A 26,375-nucleotide genomic window follows, 5' to 3' on the forward strand; every position below is an offset into this window, starting at 1 on the left:
CTTCCATCCTGCAATTGTTAATCACTTGCCTCTTACTTCTTTCTCAATAAGAAATCTCATTTGTCAATACAAGCCTACAATTACGAACTCCAGTCTTTTGTGGAGGATTATTCTAACGCACCAGACAAACAGTACTCTTAGTTTAGTACCTATTAAACAACAACAGGCAATGAAAAAATTAACTGTCTTTAAGTTTTTACCAAAACAGTTTTCTTCTGGGAAAAATACTAAAATGTAAGTAATCCTGAAGAACAGTGTATGCTTTTAACAATTATTCCTAAGGTTCAGACATTTGCTTTGCTTTTGCTCAAATGCACCTAACTTGAATAACTAGCAGTTTACAGAAACACTTTGTGTTGAATTACCTTTGCAAAGTTAAAGCTTAAAATCAGCATGATCTAAGAAAACCTGAAAGTTTTCTAGCAAAAACTGGAAGACCAGTGTCCCTTCTGTTACTCCTAAATTTAAATTGTTATGCTAATGACACCAAGTTGCAATTCTGATAGAAACCTCGATTTTTTTCTTATGGAATAATTGTGTGCATTTATTTTTTTTCCATTCACATACTCTGGACTAACAGAGCCCATTCTGAGTGTAAGCAACACTTACTCACAAATACTAGAGCAGAAGCTTGTTACATCAACTGTTATATCATAATCCAAGACGGCAAAATGTGTTAGGGATGACTCAAAAATTTGGAAATGAGGAACCAATACAGCAAGCTGCTTGATGCCTCAGACCTTGCAGAAGGAGCGCTTATAATTCAGCTTTTGAGAAGACCATATCTGTATTACTTTTGAAGATGACGCAAGAGATTCATAAAAGTTATATTTTTATTTCATAAAAGAATGTTTTTAATGTTTTTATATACCTGTGCTTATACTAAAGACATTGCTTCAAATTAAAAACTTCTGTAAACACCGTGCAACACCTATTATCTATTTCCCCCTGCTGTACATAATAGTAAATAAGGCCATAAGAGATACACAAGACACAAAATAGTCAAATGCTCCGAAATGACAGAAGAAAAATATCATTGTATTAAGCAAGTATTTCCTTATAAATTTAGCCCACAGTAGGAGAAGTCACTGTCAATGCATCAGCAATATTTTGATAATAACAAAATAAACAAAAAGGCCACAAACTTGTTACACGTGTTCAACCAACATCAAGCATCTATATTGTCAACATTTACACCAGTCTTTGAAAGACAAGGCTGTTTACTTGGTAACACACATACACTAAACATACACTGAAGACTGCAATTATTCAATCAGGAATAAAACCTAGGAGCTGAAAACGAAATTGACTGAGTTTATCATTAGACCTGTAAATTTGTCTGTTTTCATAGTAAGTACGTTTAAGACTATTCTGTCATTTATATTAATGTAATACTTTTCATTTTAAGATGCATTTAAAACTCATAAGCCTACCTTAGAAATAATCCGAGATACTTCTACACAATGGAGTATTTTTGAACTCACTAAGTCTGTTCACATGAATGTTGTCAAATACAGGGTTATATATTTGCAAGCTAAAACTTTTTTTTTAATACAAAGCTTCCATTCACGTAAAAAAAGCAACAGAATAGTCATATGATCAGCTATTAACACTACCTGTGTAACTCCCAGATTTTTCTTAATACTTAAATATTGGGATATTTACAATTTAGCAAGCCTAAATATCTACTATGCAGTTTACGTTTATTTGAATATTACACATATTTGTGCATTCATCATGCTTTGAAGCTATCAGAGCTGAGAAACATGCAGAACATCTCCCTGTTCTCTTCACTAGGATGTAAGAGTATGCACATGTTTCAGGATCACATCAAAAAGAGAAACTGGCTGTGCCTCAGCCACATTAGATCAAAGATCTCCAAGGAACTTAGAGGCTCTGTCAGTAATGCAAGAGATTTAGCAGATTACATCTCGATTCTGCCCCAAAACCATTAGAAGGCACTGCACTTCTGTAATTACCTTTTTACTTATTTATTCACAGAGAAAATTAAAAAGAGTTCCCCAGTCTCTTGGTTGTTAGTTAACAACTTTATATCAAAAACAATCTTCCACCTTTATGCCAACACTGAACCCACCTTAGCTTTGCATGATCATGCCAACTCACAAGTGCAATTTACAAGTCCTTACAGGCATCCAACATGAACATTTTATAATGATGACAGGTGTTATTGTAACTACTTTCCTTAAGGAAAAACAAATCGAGCAGATTTCAAATGAGGTCTGTGAAAGAGATACATAAATGAAAACAAAGGTACCTCATGACTGCCAATGCTTAGCCATCAAAAATAAAAATGCTTTACACAGCAGACTGTCTTCCAGAGAAGCACCCGACAGTACCCATTTCTCACACTACTGTTGCACACTGGTCAACAGAGAACTGTGCTTTACCATGTCACATCTGTCCACTGACCTGAATTGTTCAAAGAACATCAGTGGTAAGAACTGTATTTCAACAACAATGTATTTTGAAGAAAATTATACACTACAGAAAACTGTGTAACTCAAAGTTCACACAGAAGTAACAGACCTATGCTGTTTTATAAAGTCATTAAATGACTCGGACATTGCACATATCACAGACATAATGAAACCTGTATCTTATCAGACTACCTGCAAATTAATCTTACTGACCATGAGAAGTGCTTACTTAACAATACTGAAAACTGAAGCAGCACAAGCACAGTCTCCAACAACATTTAACTCGTATTTGACAAAGAGAAATCTGTTCCTGAAAATTCAAGTACTGTGGTCTCCAAATCCATTCAATTTGTTATTCTTGCAATGAGGCAATACAAATGGATGCCAAATAGTGTAGCCACAAGTACAGACACAGTAAATCTTTCTTAGGAATTGGAATAAAGTTACCAATGCGTTCTGTTAGCCTCTCAGTCAGTAGAACAGTACACCCAAAAAGTCAGCATTCATTTCAAGTAATGTGGGCTACTTTCTTGGAGGGAAACTGTCCCACATATTACCAAAGCTCCATGCAACATGTGATCTGTTGGACTGAATTCAGGAAGGACAGACACTTTTGCTACATTTCTTTCACTTCCTTCCAAATAAACTGCACATCATATCCAGCAAGGCAGTCATTACAGACATTGCTTTCTTTAGTGACTTCCCACCTCCAGTTATCTCTGTAACTGCAACACACCATTTATAACGTTTATCTTTGATATCTTTACTCCTTTCAACATTCCATGGCATTTCCCACACAATTTAAAGTTTTTTTTGAGAGTTTAAACTCTAAAATAAATCTCTCAATTTTCTATTTGTGTAGAACTTAGCTACTGGATTTTACATCTGCACTGTGACTTCAATTACAGGAATAGGTAAGAAGCACAACAGAGTGAGAAGCTTACAAAAAAAATACATAGTATTTGTTGAAAGCGGGATACTTTAACTAAATTAGAAGTACATCAGTCATTAAGGAAGCCCCTTGTTAATTAGTCAGAAAGCATTTCCAGTGAATGCCCATCTGCAAGAGTTTCCAAGGTAGTCCACAAAGTTGATACCCCTTTCAAAAACCTACTCATAAAACTTTTCAGTAAGGCTTAGGCTTTTCTAAACATCCAAAACACCAAAGGCTCCCACACATACAATCACAATTTGTAACTGATATATACCACAAATGTAGACATATTCCATCTGCCATCTTAAAAGCACAGAAATCCTGAACTACACTTCTCCCTCATTATTCTTATTACAAATTAAAAAGAATGTAGTGATACATAACTTTCCAAACATGTAAACAGTCCACATTTCAAAGTCTGCATTTCTAATATTGTGAAGGTCTTCCCGGTCTCCTTGAACAAAAATGGTGTGACAATAATGGAGCCTTATCCAGGCAGTATTAACACTGCAGAATAAGGAAGTTGAGGCAACCTCACCATTGCTAGGTATGAGTCACTCAAAAACTGAAACATTGTAAAAATGTTTTAGAGCAATCCTAAAACTGAACAAATATAAACTAACAAGTAAAAGAGCAGCCACATAAAAAAAATATAATCAGTATTGCAGTAATATTTCCTAGGTGGATCTGACTAATCATCTCAATATATATCCCAGGCATTTTGAAAACTAAATTAAACTGAGAAGATAACAAATGCATCATAGTGGATAAAAATATATTAAATACCATAAGAGATACAGGTGGGAGAACATATGTTGTCTTTGGAAGTGATACACAGGCTGGCAGGCTGGTTGCTTCACCCTCTTTGAGGGGTGAAAAACCCACTCTTTTCTGTTAGTCATCCTTCAAAGTTCTGCAAGAATCATATTTCTAAAGCAAGAAAATTACCATGTGCACTCTTTTTAAAAAACATGCATGCTAACTAGCTAGTTCTCTAAATATCAGGTATATACACGCTAAGATGGCGGCATGTGCTCACCTGATATTTTGCTGATAAGAACATGGGACCCTCCGTCCCTTGCCACCTTTCTACGATCTTCAGAGCAGGCAAGAAATAAGAGGGGCCATTGACATGTGTAACTGTACCTTAAAATCACCATTCATCAGAATTGGACTACCAGTAGGTCAGGGGAGTTGAAAAACTACCTACAGTATACAAAAGGAGCTGGTTCTCCTCCGAATCTTAAGTGCAATGCGCATAATAAGGCATTCAAGCACTAACAGAAGGTAAAAGGAGGTCAGTGCTCAGGGAGATCAGGCACACACAATTTCTAAGGCAAGGAGCTCCATTCTGCACAGTAGGATGGGAAAGAACAAAAGATGTCTCTGCATGCCAACTTTCTCCTTCGTGCTTGGGAAGAAGAAAACCATTTCAGTAACCGAATCCCATCTACTGGAAAAGGGAAGCATCTCAGTTGAAGATAGAAGACACTTCCTAAACATAAACCCACCTTCATGGTATAGGAATTAAAACAACAAAAAAAAAAAACCAAAAAAAAACCACCACAGAATAAGAAACCAAAGCACATGATCTCAATGCTAGAGCAAGGAAGGAAAGTATCATCTTCCACTTTCAAGTAGACAGTGTATCAGCCTAGGTACCTCACCAACTGAGCAGGATTAGAACAGAAGCTAAATGTAATGGAAGCCAAGTCTCCTCTAAAACTGTCTGAACACACTTTCTCCAATACAGAAACCACCTTACACATCTCGGCATTACCCTTCAAAATTACTTACTCCAACTTTCTTGGAGTCAGCGATTTTACTATCTGCTCTGAAGTACACAAATGGCATTTCTGAAAGAAACTCGAGAACAGTTCATTTACGTGACTTCACTAGCAAAATGTTACCTCCTTCCCATTGCATTTGAAGTGTCTATTTGAAGACACAGTACAAATTAACTAGCAATGCAAAAACCCAACAAACACGAAATCTCTCAGTTCTTCACTGGAAGGTCTACCCCACACTGCATGCACTTGCAGATAAAGCAGTTTCTCTGTAAACATTTAGTTTAAACCCGAGCTGTAAAGCCGTTAAACCTCAGGGGCTGCCCTTACCTCGCTAATCCTTTGGAAGAAGAAATCAAGCTCCGTTGACCTGCAGGACAGAAAGTCACTTGCCCCACTCAGTTTCCTCTAGGAGAAATGAAATTGCTAACTCCAATGCCTTTGAAAACTGCTTTACCCAGAGCCTTCAAACAGAAATAACAGTAATTGAAAAATTTCTCTTAAAGCACTCAAGAGATGTGGGAATTAATTCTCACACCCATGAAGCCAAGACCTGGAGTGGAAGTTTCTTGCTTCAAGAAACTGTTAACAAAGGTTTTCGCACAGAAATATATTCCTGAAGGGAACTGGCAAAGCTTACTATTACACATTCCCTGCGCGCAAAAAAACCGACCCTAGAAACTGACATTTTCCTCTTCATATTCAGGGAAAGGAAGAAGTCAGGAAATGCACTGCTCAAGCAGACGAGACCTTGAAGGGACAGAGGCTAAGAGAGCCTTCGCGCTTTCACAGAACAGGTAAAGCACACACCAGCAGCACAGCAACGCGCGGCGGCTCGGCCCCGCGGGGCGCTGAGAGAAAGCGGCTGAGGAACAACCGGACCCCCCAGCCCCCGAGCGGGCTCGACCGCGACCATGACCGCGACCATCGGGCTCTGCGCGAGGCACGCGCCGGCCCCCGCCCTCCCGCAGCTACGGGAGATGGGGCGCGCCCGCCCCGCCCGCCAGGGATGAGGGGAGCGAGCGCCAGGGGCAGCCGAGCTCTGCTTCCTCCCTCTGCCAGGGCCTGCCCGCAGGGAGGTAGAGGGGTTTTACCCGAGCAGCAGTGGTGAGGGCTTGAGGAGGAGGTGGGGAGCCTTCTGTCAAGAGAATTGAAGGAAACCCCGCTGGCAGAGGGGGTTGCTGTGGGGGTCTCTGGAGGGACGCAGGTGGTGACAGGAGGCGCCGCTCTGACACAGCGCCTGCACAGGGAGTTGGGCCAGGTCGGGCTTTCTTAACTTCTCGCTGAGGAGAAGCGAGATGGGGAGGACAGTCCGAAGCCCCTCCGGCCCGTGGGGCTGGGAAACGAGCGACCGTAGGGTGAGAAGAGGCTGAATCCAAGCTGTGGAATCGCACGGTTTGCCAAGGTGGGAAAAGGGCGGTAACTGCTCTCCACAGCATTTTACCCTCAGAGCAGGGCAGCGAGGGTGGGATCAGGCTTGAGACGGAGGAGGCTTTACATCCTCAGCTTCAACACAGGGAAATGAAGGACCAGCGGAGAAGCGACTTGATGGAAGGGGGGGAGAGACCTTCCCCGCTTCTCCGCCCTCCGAAGGGGGGAGCTGGGGAAGGGCCTGCTCGTTCTCGGAGGAGCTGCCGTGAAGGGATCGCGTACGAGGGGCCGCCCTGGGCATGCACCTGGAGGCACGGGAATCGGCAATAGAAAGCAAATCCCAAACAAACAAATAGTTAAGTGAAACCACTGATTTAAAAAACCACCCAGAAAACTAACCCTGACAAGTAGGATTTGCCCTCCTCCTGACTGCACTTATTGGCCGTGCTTATTTGCAACGAGCTTGGATTTGCCAATGCAAGTGGTCGGTTGCTGTGTCCATCAAAAGGGAAATATCAATTCGCCGCTAAGGGAGTAGATTCCCATCCATCCATCACAAGGCTTAGCAGGTAGCCGCCTAGAAATCAATCACTTAATTAAAAAAAAAATATATATATACATATATATTCCTTCTCCATCATATTATTACTCTGGTAGTCTCAGCAAAACAGATATGTAATCCTTGATGGATATATGCGTGGATTTTATCATATGCATCACTCCAACCTAAGATGATCTTTAAAAAAATGATAAATCACACACCATCATAAATGAGGTACCCTGTAAGTATCCATTAATTATATAACTGCAAAATAATACATTAGTTTGTTTCCATTCGCCAGCCACTAGAAGGGAGCAGAAATATCCCACTTTCTTCCTGACACGATTTTAAAACACCAAACATGATCCAGTATTTAGGTATAAAATCTTTTTAAAGCTGATCGGTTCTACCCTAGAAAACTTGAATAATATTTTAAAACACTGGGCACAAACAATGAGACTGATGGCTGCTTTTAATAAAAATAGCAAGAGAGGTTTCTGGTTAACGATTCTGTAGGGAGAGGCACTCTGTTACCAGAATAAGATGTACACTTGGTCCCATTTATTACACTGTATCTCTGAAGCAATATAAAAAGCCTGTTCTGCAAATTCATTTCCAGTTTCAGCTACCAGACAGCTGTAGAAAGCAATATATAGCAATTTCCTTAATCACAGTACATTTGCAGTAATGTATTATAGCCATATTCCTGTTTATGCGTCTCACCTTTCAAATCATTGCCTCTGTGTCTCGTCCTCACATGGATTTTACAACATCACGTTTAGCTGACACCTCATTTGCTCGGAGGAAGGAGGCAGCAGGGCGAGCCGGAGCAACCGAACACCCGCGAGGGGAGGAAGAGGGGACCTGCTGCAGCCGGGAGAGGCTTGTGTGCTCCTGTCCCTTGTCTTTCCGTCCCTCAGCGAGTCCCTCTCAGCCAGCTGCGAGCCTTGCCTGCCTGGGCTGCCGGTCCCTGACTCAACATTCCCAGCATTCCCGAGGAGCCAGGGCTCCGCCAGCGCCGGGCAGCCCGCCGCCGGGGGCAGCAGCAAGCTCGCCGGCAGCAGGCAGGCACCACTGGCAGCAGCAGCAGCACACGTACTGCAAACCCATGGATTTCTCTGAGCATTTGTCTCTGTCCATTCATTGCAAACCTCTGGGTTCCAGCTCCCACCCAGCAAACGTCTGAAAGGAAAGTGTGTTACTCATTGTCAAATGGCCTAAAAATACACCTGTGCCTGCATAGAACTGCAGAGGCAAAATTGCTTCCTTGTCCCTGTTCACCAAAGACCAAAGAAACTCAAAGCCAGCTGCATAAGAACATGGTATCTAAAATGCATTACTATATGTGCCTACATACACAGGAAAAATAACCCCAACTAAATCTGTGTTCTGACTGAAGTGTACAAATAATTAAGACACTTGTTTGTGTTTAAAAAAATAGTATTCAGAAAAATAGATTAACTATGTGAAGCCTGAAAGCCTTTTCTCATCAGAAAACTACATTAAAAAAATACTCCTGATGTTTTATTTATTTAGTTTTATACTAAGGACAGTGAGGGAAACTTCTATAAACCCCACTAGCTTCTCATTCTAGGAATTAGGGTTTTTTTTTTTCATCTTCTATTTTTCCCCTCTTCTCAAATTATATATTTTAACTGCTTTTGATAAGTTAGAACTGATCAGCCTCAGTCCTTAGCTTCAATGCAACTTCATACCTTACCCTACAGAGAATATCATATATTTCATCTGCCTCTTAACCACATTGCTGCAACAATGCTTTTAAAAGCACTTAAAATCAGTAGTTGTTTTACAGTAATTGTTATTTTATTCCTCTCCTGCCCACACATGCACCTATACATGCCACTATTAAGCATTGATAAGAAATGCTTTTATTGAATTACCATTTAAAACTATGTCAAATGAAATTGATTTCAACCAATTATGTTTAAAACTAACATAATCCCTTCATTGCTGTGTTCAAATTATTCAAAGCCAGTTGGAATAGTTTGCTGTCATGACTATTTATTCAGAGATGCAAATATTTGAAACAATGCTAGAACGCCATTCACAATAAAAATACAGGATTTTTCCCCCAAGAAAGGGACATACTCTTAAAATACCTACCCCAACTATAATTTCAATATGGGACAAATACTTTTTTCTGAGTCCAAAGTAATGGGATAGGCCATGATTAAAATATAAACTTCAGCTGCTTTTCAAGCCTCATATTCATTTGAGGACATATCTATTAAAATAGTTATAAAACCATTGAAATTATGGGCAGAGAAAATCTTCCTGGAGAAACTGACAAGAAAGAACATGGTTTTGTATACAAATAATTTCACTTGATCTAGAAAAAAAAACAAAGTATTCTTGAACAGTTAGCAAGTCTGCATCTGTAAGGAAATTAATAAACAGTACAGAATGTGAGTCACTACACTGAATGCTTCAGAGCACAAGTGTCCATTTTCAAAAGTTTAGTGTTTAATTCAAATTTGGTGTGCAATAAGAGTATCTTAAAGACCCGTCTCAGTATTGCTAATAATGACAACAGGACTTTTATTCCAAGTGGTGTCAACTGCTGACAGTTTTTTTGAGCAATATCACACTGTCCCTGTCTATATGAAAAGACAGGAACATCAGGTTCTGCTTTATCTTTTTTGTGACTCATTCACTGGCAAAGGTTATGGGCCTTGTGACAGCCTGCACAAACCAGGACTATACTGACAGAAGAGCAGTAGCCTAACAATCTTCTTTCCAAGGAGCAGTCATTGTGGGAGGACACCATAGAGCTACCATAAGGTTGCAATGAATTAAGCTTGCTATCCTTCAATAAAGCATGTAGCAGAACTAATCATAGACCATCTTGGAGCAGCAGATCATCTGCAAGGGGAGTGCCTGCAGTGCAGTCAATAGCATATATATACCCACTATGGACAAGACTCTTTGGCATAGAGCTTTGTGGGGAAAAAAAAAAAATGTATTTTGCCAAGATGTATTCTGAAAAAGTTGTTATAAAAACATGCAGTTCAAGTAAATGGAAAAAAATAATCAGCATTTTACAACTAATGTACTTACTGTATTAGCAGAAACAGCATCCATGCATCCAACCTCAGGGTCACATAATCCAAACCCTTCAATAATATTCATTCCTTACATTCAAAACCATGCTGCAATCCAAAGGGCAATAATAATAGTATGTACTTAATACTGACTTCTTTGCAGCTGATACAAGTTCTCATTTCAGTCTAACCACAGGAACATCTATGTTGTCTTTTGTGTCCTACTGCAGGTGAGTACCATTAAGCATGACAAGAAGCAAACTGGAAAATGTGAGTAAACTAACACTTCTTTTTTTTCTTTTTTGTTGCAAGAGGCTCTAATGCATTAACTATCAGATACATCTTTCAGCCAACTGTTAGAGGAAATCTGTGTTATAAATCAGAATTTAATTTTTACAAGTGTCATGTAACGCTATACGTAAGGTTTGCACTTTGCAATACTTTTTAACCTTCAGATATATTTTTGCCTGGGCACTTGTGTTTATTTTCTGAAACTGACTGTTTGCTTTCTAAAAAACTTTCTACCCTAAAAATGCAACATATTCATTGTTCCCTTTGCGCATATCATACATCAGGAGCTATGAAAACCCCACTGAAATTACTGACAAGATTAATTTTATTTACATGAGACTAAGGCCCTAAATCATTGAAGTACCTACAAAATACAGATTTTAAAGTCTGCTATTTTCCTCAGCATATGCTATACTGATTTTGGAAACAGCAAAGTATAAAATGTACTCTTATAATTTTACTGTTTAGTTATTCTAAGTATAAATAATTCAAAACAACATTAAAAACATATAATGTTACTGATTGTCCTCAGTTCCTGTGCCTCCCTTTATCCAACCCAGCTCCCCCTTCTCTTGTTACCTGTGGTTACACTTTAGCAGCAGCTAGCTCCCTTTCATACCTTGGGGAAGATGTATGCTGCTCAATGCTTCATTTTTCAAAAACAGAAATATAAACATAAATGGTGCTCAGTCACTGCTGCTGCATAATTAAGAGCAAGCATCTGCAGCTGTATGCTTTAAAAACAGAGGAAAAGGCATTTTAGCTTTATTCCATTGAACCTGGCTCTGATGTATTCGTCTGTGGTTCCCCAGTGGCAGAGCTTTCATTTTCTGTTACAAAAGCTAAGTCAAAAACATGATACAACAGTCTACCTGTTAACCAAAAATTAAAAGTGAAAATTAATTGTAAAAATCAGTGTATTATTGCATTAATGTATGAAAAACTGAAATACTTTCTCACAAAAACACCTATGAAAACTACAGCAGAAATCAAAACAACAGAACGACATGGCAATTGTTAGAAACATGGGAGCTTCTTAAGCAGAAAGAAAGATGATAATGCAGGTCAGCATTATTGTTTTGATGGTAAAAACCAGAAATATATAGGTAATGCTAGACTATCATCAAGAAATGGAATCACTAATTCTGCTTACCCTATGTTGCAATACAAAGCAAGTAAATGTGGTAGCAAGGTCCTTAACAAAATTTAGCTATTTATTGCTTTCACAAGCACTTTTAAAGCTAGTTATAATATTCATATTCTCAGCAGTGGTCAAATCAGAAAATTACTTTCATAATGCAAGTTCTTCCCAACTGGTAAGGTCCAGAAAAAAAAGCAGATTAACTGAAATGTGCAAGAAAACTTACTTTCACATGGAGTATACTGACACTCCAAGGCATAATTGAAAAGAAAACCCACTGAATGAAACCACACTGTGGTGATCAGACTCATGGTGATTACTTGACCCGAACCAAAGAAAAAATTCCAAAGAAGATCACTGAAACAAGCTTAAGTTTTCAGCTTGATTTCAGAATGAGTCCCTTATTAGTTTGGTCCTTGGAGTTATTGCCCCTGTCAGTCAGTACTTTACAGAACTACACTTTTTTATCTTTATCAGTTCAGATATCCACCTCACATATCTGTCAAATTGAATCTTAAATCACCAAACATTAGAATCCTTTACTTTCTTCATGACAGATCCCAATCAAAGTCTGCTGCTCTGGTTTTAAAAATCATTATTATAGTTTATTTCTTTTTAGTCTAACAACAGCACATGCCTTATGGATGATGGAGAAATGTTACTTTGAGATACATAAATACACAATATGCTGTTGTGGAATTCATTATTATGCAAAACCAAACAAGAATTTAATTATTTTTTTTGTAATTGCATAATTTAAGCAACTTATTATGTACTGCACTAATAATCTATTCAGAATAGAAATAGTTCTCTGGCACATGCTGTTAATTGCATTGTTGCAAACAGAACAAAAATAGCCAAATTATTTAACGGTAAAAATACTCATCTAACAAGTTTTTCAGCTGCCACATCTCAAAATGGGGCTATTAATAGGCTTATTTCAACTGTACAGTATATTTCAGACACCTAACACTTCTTCCAAAAATTCAGACTCCAGTGGCCCCTAACAGTATCCAGTTAATCTACTATAGAACATCTTGAATTAGGTTTAATATTTGAAGACCTAAAATTTTATCAATGGTTATTTGCCTAGTTGGACTTTCTTTTTCTGGAAACAGAGTATTACTGCTGCCACTATTTTACATGCCACTATACTCAGTGTCTATACTAGAGCTGCTGCTAAATGAGCATTGAATAGTAAACTCTTAGCTCATTTTTTAAAATCAGTTAGTACACTTCAGAGCTGGAGCCCAACAGGCTTTTCAGTAAGGCTTCAGCATTTAAATGCCTATTTTATTCCTGAAAAGTCAATCTAAATATTAAAACTTCTACTTACAAGCATCAACAGGGTGCAATTTGTCTGAACACAATTGACATTTCCCTCTCAATTCTTCAGTGGGAGAAAACAGATCTCTTTCCTTACTTAGGAGCTCAAACACTGCAGTGAAGCTGGAAGGTACAAACAAAATCAGGATCATAGGATTGCTAACCCCCAACATATCACATTTTCTCAGCAGAGCTACAGGTCAGCTGCTTGGTAAGGGAACCTTTTATTGGTAAGCCAGTCTCCTCCGATTTTAAACAGCTGGTTACTAAAGTCTAGGTTACTGCCTTAATCATATTCACATGGTGGAAAGACTTTGGCAGGAACCAAAATGCCTAAGCTGAGTGGAGCTAGAAATGTGATCCCAAAATGGAATAAAATTTCTACAGTGGATAGCTCCCTAGGAGATCAAATACATTAAGGAACAATGTGAAAGTAGTGAAAAACAGTAGCCTGGTAGGACCTCTTCAATACTGACAGTGAACCTGCGGGTGCTTCATGGTTTTCATAGTAGTTGTGGATTCTGTTGAGGAAGCGCAAGTTCAGCAGAACAGCGAGAAGTATAATACGTCTGACCATGAATGACCCAACTCACACTAAATGCTAGTTATCTACTAATAACTGACATTACATAAAAGGCATGAGGTTCACACTACTGTTAGGTTTATAAGAAGAGGACTTGATAATCTTCCATCTGTTACTCTATAAAGACATGCTGAAGAGGATTCATAGAACTAGTTTTGAGAGGGTAACACTTTATATCCACTTCATAATACTCCACAGGATTACATAAAGTGTAAATTTATGGGAAATTAAGTTTGATGTTATATAGTAGACAATTTACAAGGAGTTTTTATAGGTGTTTTTATATATATACTAGTACTCCTCCTTGAAAACACAAAAAACCCTGCATAAGTTCCCCATTGAGAAACTATGATAAAAAAGCTCAGGTCCCCTCAATCTTCAGCTTCACAACAAAGTCCAAGAAGCTTTAAGAAATAAAAAAAAGAAAAAAAAAAACAAACTATGAGCTATGCTTCACTCGATAGCTAAAAATCCCCATTTTTTCTGCTTTCAGGGTTCATGATTATAGTTAGGGAATATTTTATGCCATCCCTACATTCTTTTAAAATTAATTTTTAATTAATCTGTTATACACACAGTTATACTATGTAAAAAAACATCTAGAGAACACAAGAGTGGAAGATTTCTATCCGTACCAATATATTTTTTTGCTTCATGTAGAACCTATGGTCACATATTAAGGAATACTGTATTCCAGTATCCAGACAGTTGTCATATAATGCATAATCTTCATTGAAGTAGTATTAACTTCATTGTCCTATTTTCTTAGTATTGTGGTGATAACTTGCAAAAAGATCTTATAACCATTGGATTTCACTTTTGTCATTGAGATTCTTGTCAGTGCTGTAACACAGAATAACTAATAGTACATGCCATTCTGAATACTTCATTTATGTTCTGGTCTTTGAAATTGAAGAAAGGTTAAAGATAGGCTTGAAAGTATCTTTTTTATGATGCTATAATTAAATATCAGTATTTCTATGATAATTCTGTGATATCCTGACTTTATGAAATATCAGGACTTCTCCCACATTTGAGTAAAACTTGGTCACTCTTTGAGGATCTAACTTCAAGTTAACTGACTTCAAGTGGACATAACTGGTTATACCCATTTATCTTGCCAGTTCTAGAACTAAAAAGAGATAATGGTCTTTTCCTCGCTTACTTTTTCTCCTTTTTACCATTTAGAACCAGCCCTGTGAACTACATGTAGCACATTTTATTAAATTTATCCAGAACCATTTTCTGGAATAAAGAGGAAATGGCTTAACATTATCTGGAGTCGTGCTTCTGGACTCTTTCAGCTCTCAAAATAGGGTGTTCCGATATAGATTTCTTATTGGGAACATAAACTTATGCTAGCTTCCAGATATGCCTTAGAACTGGGAGGGGAAGTTTGACTAGCTTGAAACACGACGAGTACTGTTCTAACAATTTAAGTTAAGTTCCAGTGCCAAGAAGAGCTTCCTGAACCCATTTAATTTACTAGGATAAATGTAACTGTATGTGAAAGTCATTCTATCCAGTTGATTCTGAAGACATTCTTTTCCTCTCTCTACAGAACTACTTAATGAGTAAGTTCTCCTCAGAACATGAAATGTGCCTTAAAAAAGGCCTATTAATTTTTAATGTATTGATGATTGTGAATGAAGTGCCTTCCTTAGTTTGGGGCATTTAGATACGGGGATCAAGTCATTATTGTCTTTTTCTGTATTCTACCCTTAAGAGTTTCTGCTTTCTTCGTTGCTCCAATCCCACTTTTACATCTTATTCCACTAGTATAGTTTGTTGATTATCTTTCTAAGAGCACTTTGTGACTTCAGTCACAAAACACAACCATGTTTTGCAACAGACGGAGTTATGTATATAATAGTAATGGAGGTCTACATGAAAATGAGCTGGTGACTTTTTTTTTCTTTATTCAGCTACATAGAAAAAAAAAAAGAAGAAGAAAAAAGAGAGGGCTCAGAAGTCAAAATAGAGAGGGAGAAATGTTTTCTAATTGCCAGCTTGACATTACATAACATTTCCCTGCAAATAGGTACAAAATGGCTGCTAATGTACAGGAATCCTTGTCAGTCTGACACATCTATTTCTAGTGGACTGCAAATCTCAGCATATGCAATTTGCAGGCATGAGTATGCCTGAGGTGTGACTGTGCGGTGAGGGAGAAGGTGCCTCTCATAACATAGTTCTTGCAAGTTCAAGGAATTTTTTCTTCTGCTATCACTTGACAAAATATTGTTTAGAGGGAAAAAATCCATATGTGTGATTATGCCTGACCTCCTTTGTCTATTTCTGTGGGCTTTCTCATTGTTTAATTCACTTTATTGAGGGAGTCAAATAAAAATTGAAAAGGTAACAGGAAAACATTAAACTTTAAAGCTTAGGAGCAATAACTAACAATTTTGTTTCCAACCAATTCTGGTTATTGATTAAAAAGACCATAGTAACTAATTTCCACATACTTTTGGTTCTTTATCATTTAGATGTAATCTTAGGAAGAAAATTTAATTGAAGCTGCTGAAAAATGACAGAAACCTCAAAACATAAGAAGCAAATATGGAGCCTATGAACAGCTGTTGCTCTATCCTTCCCTCACCTTTAAGGATGAAGAAACATGCACACTCCTGTCAATCCATTAGCATTGAATAGCACAATATTCTTTTGGCAGATGTGAAAAAAGCAGAAGAAAACCATCATCTCTGCTGAAGCCGTAAAGAAATGTTGAGGAGCAGATTCAGAACTCCCAGAAAAAATCAGGTGATAGAGACAAATAGAGTATTGGTAAAATTCTTTAATGAAATCACTAACTAAAGGAAGAAATATCAGTGCAAAATTTCTACAAATTTATCAGCCATACAGAAAGTAAAAGAAAGGCAATGGAAAGCCTCACAAGTACAGATTATTTCCATTGTACGAAAACCATATCCTGCTCTTCAGGATGTAAAACACCTATATACAAGTGAACTATAAACTATAAACTATAAATCACAAGATTTTTCATGTTGGGATAAAGGAATATTTTGCCGTGCAGTACTGAATTTATTCTGAAATCTTCAGGGCAATTGAAAAGCAAATATGTATAGCAAAAACAGACAGGCAAACCATATGTTACAGCATCAGCAGCCACTGTGAAGGGGAGAATAAATGCATTAATCACTGAAGTATAGCTCCATTAAAAAGATCTTTATAAACCATGAAAGATCAGACTACAATGCAGAGCGTAATTTCTTGATCCCCAAGCAGACTATGCTACTAGTGATTTATGAAAACTGTATACGACCATCTTTAATATAGAAGAACCATAGAGATACCTGGATAAAACAGGAGGCAGTAATTACACCAACAGGTTTCTTTATTTATATGCACTCACATTTCTCTGCTCCTTATTTAAATGTCCTTTTGATTTTCAAAATACGTTTTTTATTTCCTGCATTCTTTTTTATTTAATACCCTGACCAGACAGCTATGAAGAGGAGTACATTTTAAGATGAGTAGGAATATTTTGCAGCTACAGCAATTGGTCTAGGAAAACATATTACCTCTCTGCGCAAACCTTATCTCACTGGAAATATTTTGCCTGCTTCTTTCATGCAGCTAATGGGATTCATGTTTTGGTGTGTTAGTTGCAATTTTAGGATGCTAAACAGCACTGTGGCCTGTGCTCAACAGACAGAAGAGTTAACTTAGAAATAAGAGGGAAACTGAGAAAAAACAATTTGTTGTCTTAATGAGAAAAAAAAGAGAGTTTAGAATTATATTAGTTGAGTGAAATTTACTTCTGTGGTATTGTTACAGAGCAGAGATTCTGGTGATCCAAAATGTGTTATAAGGAACAGAAGGGAAGAAAGAAGTTTGGGCTTAAAAAGGATTTAGTTTGACATAGCAGCAGGTACTCAGGAATGTGAGTTCAGGTTATTTTCATATAAACCCACTAGATCTTCAAAACTGGTTGTTTAGCAAACACGTTATGAAACTTTTGTATCGTAGGCCTACTAATACAAAAGGTAAGGAAAAATGCCTGATAGCAAATATCCTAGTTATGCTCTTTCTTGCAGGGCTCCTACCTGCATTTGATTTTTCATGAGTTCTCTGTAAAGCAGGACATTAGTATGTCCAAAGGCCATGGACCATTTTTTCAGGTCAAACACTGCTCTCATCCTGTTACATACTCTGGCTGCACTATAGTACAGGTTTTCTTTTTTGCCAAGCCACGTTCTTTGCTTCTTGAGAAGCTGCAGGTTGTTGATTTTTCATAGTCCTCTTCGTCCCAATTTTGTTTGATAAACACAATGTAGCAGCAAAAGCAGCTATGGAATTGAATGATGCTATTTGTCAGTTACCTCCTGGTGTGATGAAGCCAGTAGGAGTACAAAAGCACAAAAGAATGCCTTTAAAAGAAGAGTAATTTTCTTAAATATTGAGAAGCAATTCTCTTAAGATAATACTTGCAATCAGCACCCAGCATGTGCAACAGCCACGTTCTGGAAGACAAAATTGGCTGCTCCAGAGAGTTCAGCATAAAGCAGACGGTTGGGGTACTGTAGTTCTCCTACACGAAGTTATTAAAAGACAAATTCTGTATGCTACTGAAGCTCAAACTGAGGTGTTCCAAAATCACATAGCTCTTATATAGAACAGAAAACAGTTAAGATCTGCATGTTGCTATTTGAAATGTAAGCTGTGATCATCAAACCCATCCATGTTAATTAGGGTGCATCTTAGAGATGCTTTTTTGCAGATCAACTTGGAAAGCAGAACATGTTCACAGGCATAGGAATGACTTAAGACACATGAAAGTAGAATAAAATAAACCTAGAACGAAATGAATGAGAGGTGGGGAAAAAGACCAGAATGAAGTACTGCAATAATCAGAATTTTTATTTGTAGGGAAAAAAAAAAAAAAAACGAAAAAAACAAATCGTATATTACAATGAAATTATGGCTGTGTTATGAAATAGACACAGCAAGAACAAGTAAAAACTACTGAGCTACTAATTAAATACTTTTTATTACTCCAACTCCAGCAATGGTCACCACTTCAAGTACAGGGACAGTCCCTATACCAATCACCCCTGGCAGTCAGTTTTTAATGGGATTTAGGCTACAGTATTTTACCTGAGATTGGTGTTTACTTCTTACAGTAGAACCCAAGGTGAACCAGTATCCCCAAAGCTGCACAAAAACCACATTAACTGTTTCAAGTTATTCTAAAACCATCAATATCAAAGAATTCTGTCTAAAAAATTATTTCAATTTTTTTATGGTGGTGTAGATTTTTGCTATAAAAAAATAGACTAAGTGAATCTCAACAATCACCAGAAGGTATTACTTTTGGTGGAAGTCATGGTGGTGGAAGTAGTGTGCTGAATGCAGATTGTTAAGAAGGGAATAAACGTGCTTCACATACAGCCGACTGGAAATTACCTTCACATACCATTCAGATTAGATTAATAGCCTAGCTGGAGATTGTTTATTTTATCATGATAAAATTAATAGAGATTTTTAAATAAATAAATAAGTAAGTATTATGCTCTGGAATTAATATGACAGCTTATGACTGTTCAAATGACATGAGAAACACATTGAGACTTCATTTACCATGCAAAATTGCATATTTTTTTGTAAGGGGAGTTAAGAAAATATTAAACTTTGTTACACCAGTGAACAGGAACAATCGTGTTTATTCCTAAATAAATAGATTATAAGTAGGTAGCTTTTTCCTGAAGTTAGTCTCTTTTCCAGATTTTTTTTTTTTTAAATGTTCATACCATAGTCTTTTGCCACCTGACAACAGGATCAGCAGGGAAGTACTTACTTCTTTTGAAGAACTGCTTCTTCATATAAGATGCAGTGATGCTGCAGATAAAGGCTTGATGCAGTCTCTTCTTGGTCTCCAAGCATTAACATTACCTGGTCTTTGCTCTGCCTGGTTTACATTTTAACTCTTGTTTTATGGGACATTTCCAGAGTTCATTTTATCACAGTTATCAGGGAAAAAAAAAAAAAAATCTCTACCCCAATGACAGAAATGAGGGCATAATCTGATACTTATTACTTTAGGAGCAATGCCAGGTTTAGCATTCCTTGATATCCATCTACTTGATCTACCAGTACGGTACTGCACCACAATGTTTTCCTCTCTTGGAAAAAGGAACAATTCTTATCTAGACAGTGCTGTCATACAGTTAATTGGATAAATTACCAGTCTCTTGGAATAGCATTTTTAAATCTAAAATGTGTGTTTGTGTAATTTTAGTAAAACATCCTGAAGGATGTAGGGGAAAGAGCCTCTCTCAGGGAAGTAAACCTATTGTTCTTACCTGGCCTCCGTGCTAATACTCAAAATGGTACTGAATAAAAAAATATGAACTGAGAATTGATATTTTTCCTTTTTTTCCACTCCATATGTATCAATTTTTCTAACAAACTAAAGACTCAGTGAAGACTACAGAGCTTGTATATAGCTCTATAGTACTGTTAGACATTTGGCTTTGTCATCTGAGGAAAAAAAAATCTATTTATTGATTAGCCTGAGTCTTGCATTTTAGGAAGTATTACTCTGTTCACTCACATGCAAGCTGTTTCCAGCCATCCTTTGGATAATCCCTTATTGTTCAGAAGTGGTGTGTCCTAAGGACAGCAGAGCGCAACTGTGTTTTATTCTTAGCTGTAACAGGATAAGCATTAGATGCCAGAATTTAGCAACTCCAGTAATAAAATTGGCCTCTTGTAGCTTGGGTCCTATTGCCCAGTGACTATCAGTAAGTCTCACAGCTTCTGTCGCATTCAGCCTATTGGTTGGTTTGGTTTGTAAATACAAATACTGCCACAAATCCAGAACATTTTCAATCTAAACATGGATAAAGTATGACAGATGGATGTAGAACACAGATGGAAGGAGGGAATAGAAAGTCTTGGTTGCAACAATCCACATCATGCTGATTATGAACTAAAAAATAGCTCTGTTTCTGCAACACCCATAAAATATTTTTTGAGCTTGAAATTTCCAGAATTACTCAGCAACTTCTGCCCTTTAAGCAGTCAACAATCCCACTATCCCTATTTTTCTCCTTTTATTTTTCACCCATGACAACCAGTTCTAAGTGTCACAGACATCACTTTTTCATTCACCAAACCAAGATTCAAATGTGTAAACATTTTATGATCTCCATGACCTTTGAAGTGGCCTTGAGAGTATTGTTTAATTCCATAGTGATGTTATTTGCTTATTTCAACTTTACAAGTATACAAAGGTCATTCAATGAGATCTTAAGTGCTCTTAGTTGTTAGCTTCCTTGGTATGGAAGAAGAAATACAATAAATAATTTTTTTAGGAAAGAAATGCAAGTGAAAAAATACATATGGACAACAGGTGTTAACCACTTTGATATAGTAGCTATCGCGGGTGGTATGTGCATAGCAAGGCTGGAAAAGGAATCCTTTTCCAAAGAGCTTTTGTTTAAAGGTTCATACACAATATATAAGGGTTTGGTATGTGTTGGAAGGGACCTTAAAGCTCATCCAGTTCCAACCCCTGCCACTGGCAGGGACACCTTCCACTAGAGCAGGTTGCTTCAAGCTCCATCCAGCCTAGCCTTTAACGCTGCCAGGGATGGAGCAGCCAAAGCTTCTCTGGGCACCCTGTGCCAGCGCCTCAGCACCCTCACAGGGAAGAACTTCTTCCTAAGATCTAACCAAATCCCCCTTTTTCAGTTTAAAGCCATTGCCCCTTATCCTGTCACTACCTGCCCTTGTAAAAAGTGATTCTCCAGCTTTCTTCTAGGCCCCCCTTTAGACACTGAAAGCCACCTCTCCCAGACTGAACAAGCCCAACTCTCTCAGCCTGTCTTCACAGGAGAGGTTCTCCAGCCCTCGGAGCATCTTTGTTGTCCTTCTCTGGGCCCACTTGAGCCAGTCCGAAGAGCCATGTCACCTTTGCAGTACTATTATTTTCAGTATTTTGTTTCCCCCTGAGACTGAACAAAAGGATTTATTTACTTTGATGAAATGAAAAAGAAAAAAAAAAAGCCACCTCTTAGATTTTTCCAAAAGTCATGTTGCATAACACCATGTAGCCATAGAGATGGGAAGAAACTGCATTTTTCTGTGTTACTGAAACAAGAGCAGTGTACATGCTATAAAAGTGAGATGCCACTATAATCTAACATATTTGGAGAAAAATCTTATCAAATGGTGTAATGATACTGCCTTATTTTGCAAATGGAAAAGTGAATTAGGGAGGGAAAAGGTCACACTCCAAATATTCTGGAATAGAAATTAATGCGTTTCAGCTCCTCGCCATATGGCTGTTTCACAGACTATCTTTGGACATTCAATTTGGCATTTCTAACAGAACTGTAGCAGCACAACATCTATCTAGCTCTGCATTTTAATTCACTAAATACAAGTCAAAACACACACACACACATACACTCAGCTAAGAATAATAATACAAAATTTCAGGGAAAATATTTTAATCACTGTTAAGAGACAGAAATAGCCATTACTGTGTGTTACTGCTGCAGCCTCTTCCTTGGCAACTTCGTTGATACAACTCAGAGACTTCCATTGGTATGGCAATAAGCCCACTGAAACCACGTTATTTTCTACTTAGTGTACATAAAAGTGACAGATTTTGGCTCATTCTTACTACTATGATCCAATAATGTATGCTTCTGAATTACCACATTGTAAGAGCATACTCAATTAAAAATGTTAAGTACGACACAATATTATAGAATGCCCTTTCAGGAACTGACAATTTTTTTATAACCTGTAAAGAACTGCACAAGTATGAAGCAATTTCTCATAGATATTAGAGTAATTGCTGGCAGGTTCCATTTGTTCCAGAATATAGTATGCTGTAACTATCAGATGTACATTTGCATTGCAGTAGTACAGAAAAATCACTGCAGAAGGAAGACTACAATGACTTGAGCTACAGTAAGCAACATGATAATTTGTTGTCATGCTTGTCATCACAAGTTCAGTCTCATCTTGTAGTAGCTAGATAAGTGTCTTTTTCTTTGAAGCGCAGAACATTTTTGAAAGCTATGCCACAACATTTTTATCTCTTTAATAAAGCTTCTTTGCCTGTTCAAAAGGAATATCCTGAACTACTAGTGTCCCAATATCTTTCTATTCAAGCTTATCTAATTCAACAGTATGAAGCTTTCAGAATGAACAGAACTACAGTATATACTTATATACATTTTTCTGTATGTATACTTACAAGAACAACCCTATATATATGTGTGTGTGTGTATATACACATCCACCCATATATACATAGCTTTCATAGTAGAAACAAAACAGTTGGCAAAGCTTACTCATGAAGTGGGATTGAATCATAAACCATCCAAGGGATCTAAGCTGTTTTCCCAATTTTCTGCAAAAACATTTATTGCCAGATACAATGAACACTCTCTTCACAGGCTGGTAAGGATTACATCTAAATGAACTTACATCTTCAGAAATTCTAAAGCTCAGATGAAAATGACAATATTTAGCAAGTAGCATGTGTTGAGATTTATTAAAATGATTTTGAAATACATCCAAGTTCAAGCTCACCTTGGTTTAAAAAGCAAGTTATAAGTAAAGAGCTTTGCTCAGAAAACTTGACAAAAGGGGAGATTCATACAAAACATGAGAGAAAACATTACATAGGTCATGCTTTCCTTTTCTTGTACATCTCCATCCATTATGATGCATTTTCTGTTTCAGCTATACCCAAGGGTTGAACAGGTTAAAACCAAGACATAAGGATAAAAGCAAAACATTTCCAGTTCTAAAAGCCTTTTTATTGTTAAATTTTGCAGGAGGGAGAGGATGGAATTCAGTGTAGTTGATGGGTTTTATGCCAAATCAATCTCTGCAATTACTTCTTTTAGTCAGAGCTGAACTTAGTATTACTGCTTTTGTTAACTTTTTTATGCACCATTTAGCCAGGCAAAGATTTATGAAGTACAGCACAAAATATGAAAGAAATCCTAGAAACTTACAGAACTGTTAGGACAGAGTTTGTTAATCTATAAAAATTTATAAAATTTCACCTAGCACCAACTGTAATTACAACTGTAAAATTCTTCAGAGGGATGGCAAAACCATAATAAAACTGTCCATTTGAAGTGTATATGACATTTTACTAACTGAGGGACCAATTCACCATCATGTGTAGCCTGTAATGTTAACAGTATCTTTGCAAAATATATAAAAAATGCTACTTGCCAAACAGAATTCTTCATACAGTTACAGGGACTATCGAAAATGGCAAGGAAAAGGACAATCATATATTTACATTTAAGGTTAAATACTCTCATTAATAACTATCATGAAATAAGTTATCAGCAAATGAAAACCCAAGAGGCCAAACAGAAAACTCCGTGAACTAGACATGCAGCTTCTTCCTTCATATTCTTCTTACTCTAGGTAATACAATGTGGTGAGGTTTGCAACAATTTATCACCTCCCCCCAAACACAAGTGTGAATCCAACCACATGTGCAGCTCAAGGGTGAAGGAAAAGAGAAGGTGCTGAACTTTGGGAAGAAACCAGATACAGATAAAGGGAAAGACAAGAGACTATGAAAATGCCTATGCAAATAGCATTGTTTACAGTGTAGAAAGACAAGGGCAGATGAGGAAATTTGGCAGAAAATCCTACTATTTATCCCTTGGCACAAGCACCTTTATATTCAGCCTGCTGATACTCTACTCAGGTATTTCCTAATCAGATTAACACAAATACAAAATCATCTTGAAAATGTCTGTAAAGAAATCTGTTTCTATCTGCCTCTGGCCTGTGGTTGTCTTTCTCTTCCCTTACCACACCCAAGTGCTGTGATCTAGATTGATCATCTTAACAAAACTTCCAAACACAAAAAATAATTACATTTTCCATAAATAACACAATGATGTATTAACTGTTTTTTCTAAGTCATGTTACAATAAAGTGTAATATTGTCTTTAGTATGCCCTCAATATTTTAATATATGCAGTATTTCTATGGTTCCCCCATCAGAAACAATTGGAAAAAGTATAAAAACATAACAGTTTTGAAGAAAAAAGGATTTTTTAACATGCTGTCATCCTGTGATAATGTCATGTCATAAATGAAGGTGTGGTCTCCTGCCCAGTATACAATAAATGGATACATATATACTTATCTTAGAGCAAGATAAATGACAATCATCTCCTCTCTTGTTTATACTTCCATTATCTCATGTGAAGGTAAAAAATAAGCTCATAGCTTATTTCTCAAACCCACACAATTTCTAGCTAATACTGCTATTCAGGATGTTTATTATTATGTCTATTAATTTTTCTGTGTATTATTATTATCTGATACTACAGAGCTCTATTTATTTCCTGTGAAGAAACAAGCGCCTTCATACCTTCCTTCACTTCCCAAGCTGATGCAGCTATGCAACTCAGTATTAACTTTACTCTAAAATCCCTGAAAATTTGGCTTTAAAAACTGAACACAACCAGCCCCAGAAGCTCAGAGCATACCTTTTCAGAGATGATCCATTATAACATGAACATACCCTTTTTCTTTCCTTCAGGGGTTCTTCTGAGCAGTACCTTTGCCTAAGTTCTAGAAATCAGTCGTTCCAATTCTGAATAAGTTAAATCTTATCCCTAGAAGACAAACAATATAATACAAACTGATGGAATTGTGATTACTAGCATTCATTTGCTAAAGCTATCATTTTCTTAAATACTTGTGCAGCTGGTTTAACTTTGAATGTTTCAGGGTTTTCTCCTAGTCTATCCTCTGAATACCTATTTGTCCAAGCTCAGATGAATATTCCCGATTTAGCTGGTCTATTTGTTTTTATCTTGTAGATTTTTCACAATTTATGGACATTTTCTTCATAAGATACTCTGAAGTATATGTATATAGAAAAATAAATGAGATGAGAAAGCTATCTGCATAACACCTGAAGTGCTTGCTCAGAAAAATTCACTGGCTTGATCAATTTTTGGTATGCAGATAACTTTCTCCCCTTTTCCTTCACTTTTTTGTCTTCTTTGAGTTTAAGATGGCATTTTTAGTTTTCAAAGTATAATATAGTTTTACTTTATTAGTGTTTGATTTACTACAGTTTTTCCTTGCTTTACAACAACCACTCATATTTGTTAACAAGTACAAATAAATATCACTACTGTTTCAATTATTTGGTTATTATTTTCTGCTATTCCTTTTAAAGTTGCAATTTAGCTTTTATTAGTGTATGTTCAAATCCATACTGACTGATTTCTTGTGAGGACAGTTTCTGTGGTACTCACATCAGATATTTGTATCTGCTGTGAGATACTAATTTAGCTATATCAAATGCTTCTGCTCATCTGCTCTGTAGTAGAACCTAGTCAGCTCACATGGGAAACTATGCATGAAGTTGAAGCATGCATCAGTGCCAGTAGGATAACTCTTATTCAAAAAGTCAGCTCCTTCATGCCCATCGGATTTTTATGAAAGGGGAAAATGGGAGAAGAAAAAATATCAAGCTTATTAACCTGGAGCAAAACCTCTTAGCTGTCAAAGGATAATCCTGAAATGCTTGCCATGTCTTAATGAAAAACAACATGGGCTGATAAAATGCAGGGAACCTATCTAAACTCCCTGCTGTACAGTGAATTTCTGCCCAGACATCAAAGACTATTTTGCATTCTCTGCAGCTTGCAAATTGTACTGAACAGTTGTCAGATTTCTGCATAAGGCATTTCAGTCAAGACTTGAGAAGTAAGAGTCTCATTTGTAAGTATTTTGCAGGAGATGCTTTCCTGACAAGAATGAAATGTTAAGTGGTAGTGTTAACTTTTATAATGTTTCATTATAAACTATATCAAAACATACTTTTAGGGAAAAAAGATGATACTTTAGATGAAACACT

At 37.1% G+C, this 26,375-nt stretch overlaps 2 protein-coding genes across 13 annotated transcripts in view; both read right to left on the reverse strand.

Annotated features, from left to right (window-relative positions):
* Nucleotides 1-7,858, reverse strand: part of ERC2 (ELKS/RAB6-interacting/CAST family member 2) — a 490,267-nt gene extending 482,409 nt beyond the window's left edge. For all 12 annotated transcript variants that reach the window (XR_009726824.1, XR_009726822.1, XR_009726820.1 and 9 more), the window contains exon 1: nt 7,795-7,858. The gene's annotated coding sequence lies outside the window, so the exon portion shown is untranslated. The remainder of the gene's footprint in view (nt 1-7,794) is intronic.
* Nucleotides 6,291-11,876, reverse strand: LOC133217163 (uncharacterized). Its single transcript, XM_061362350.1, has 4 exons — nt 11,792-11,876; nt 11,204-11,296; nt 7,843-8,272; nt 6,291-6,835 (listed from the first exon to the last, which is right to left on the reverse strand). Exons 1-4 carry the CDS (start codon nt 11,874-11,876, stop codon nt 6,631-6,633), a joined length of 813 nt encoding a protein of 270 aa, XP_061218334.1. The 3' UTR covers nt 6,291-6,630.
* Between the last annotated feature and the right edge of the window lie 14,499 nt (nt 11,877-26,375).

The sequence above is a fragment of the Neopsephotus bourkii genome, unplaced genomic scaffold, assembly GCF_033783945.1.
Source record: "Neopsephotus bourkii isolate Nb327-2 ecotype Australia unplaced genomic scaffold, CSIRO-AGI_Nbou_v1 NB_1120, whole genome shotgun sequence".
Lineage (NCBI taxonomy): Eukaryota > Metazoa > Chordata > Aves > Psittaciformes > Psittacidae > Neopsephotus > Neopsephotus bourkii.

Bases quoted from the DNA above. Each gene is read 5' to 3' on its own strand.
- LOC133217163 (XM_061362350.1), bottom strand. From the start codon at position 11,876: ATGAGTCTGATCACCACAGTGTGGTTTCATTCAGTGGGTTTTCTTTTC. The intron at 11,297-11,791 runs GTAAGTTTTCTT...TTTGGTTAACAG, and splicing joins TCAGTATACTCCATGTGAAA to GTAGACTGTTGTATCATGTT. The intron at 6,836-7,842 runs GTTGTAAAATCC...CCGTGCCTCCAG, and splicing joins AGGTGTCAGCTAAACGTGAT to GTGCATGCCCAGGGCGGCCC.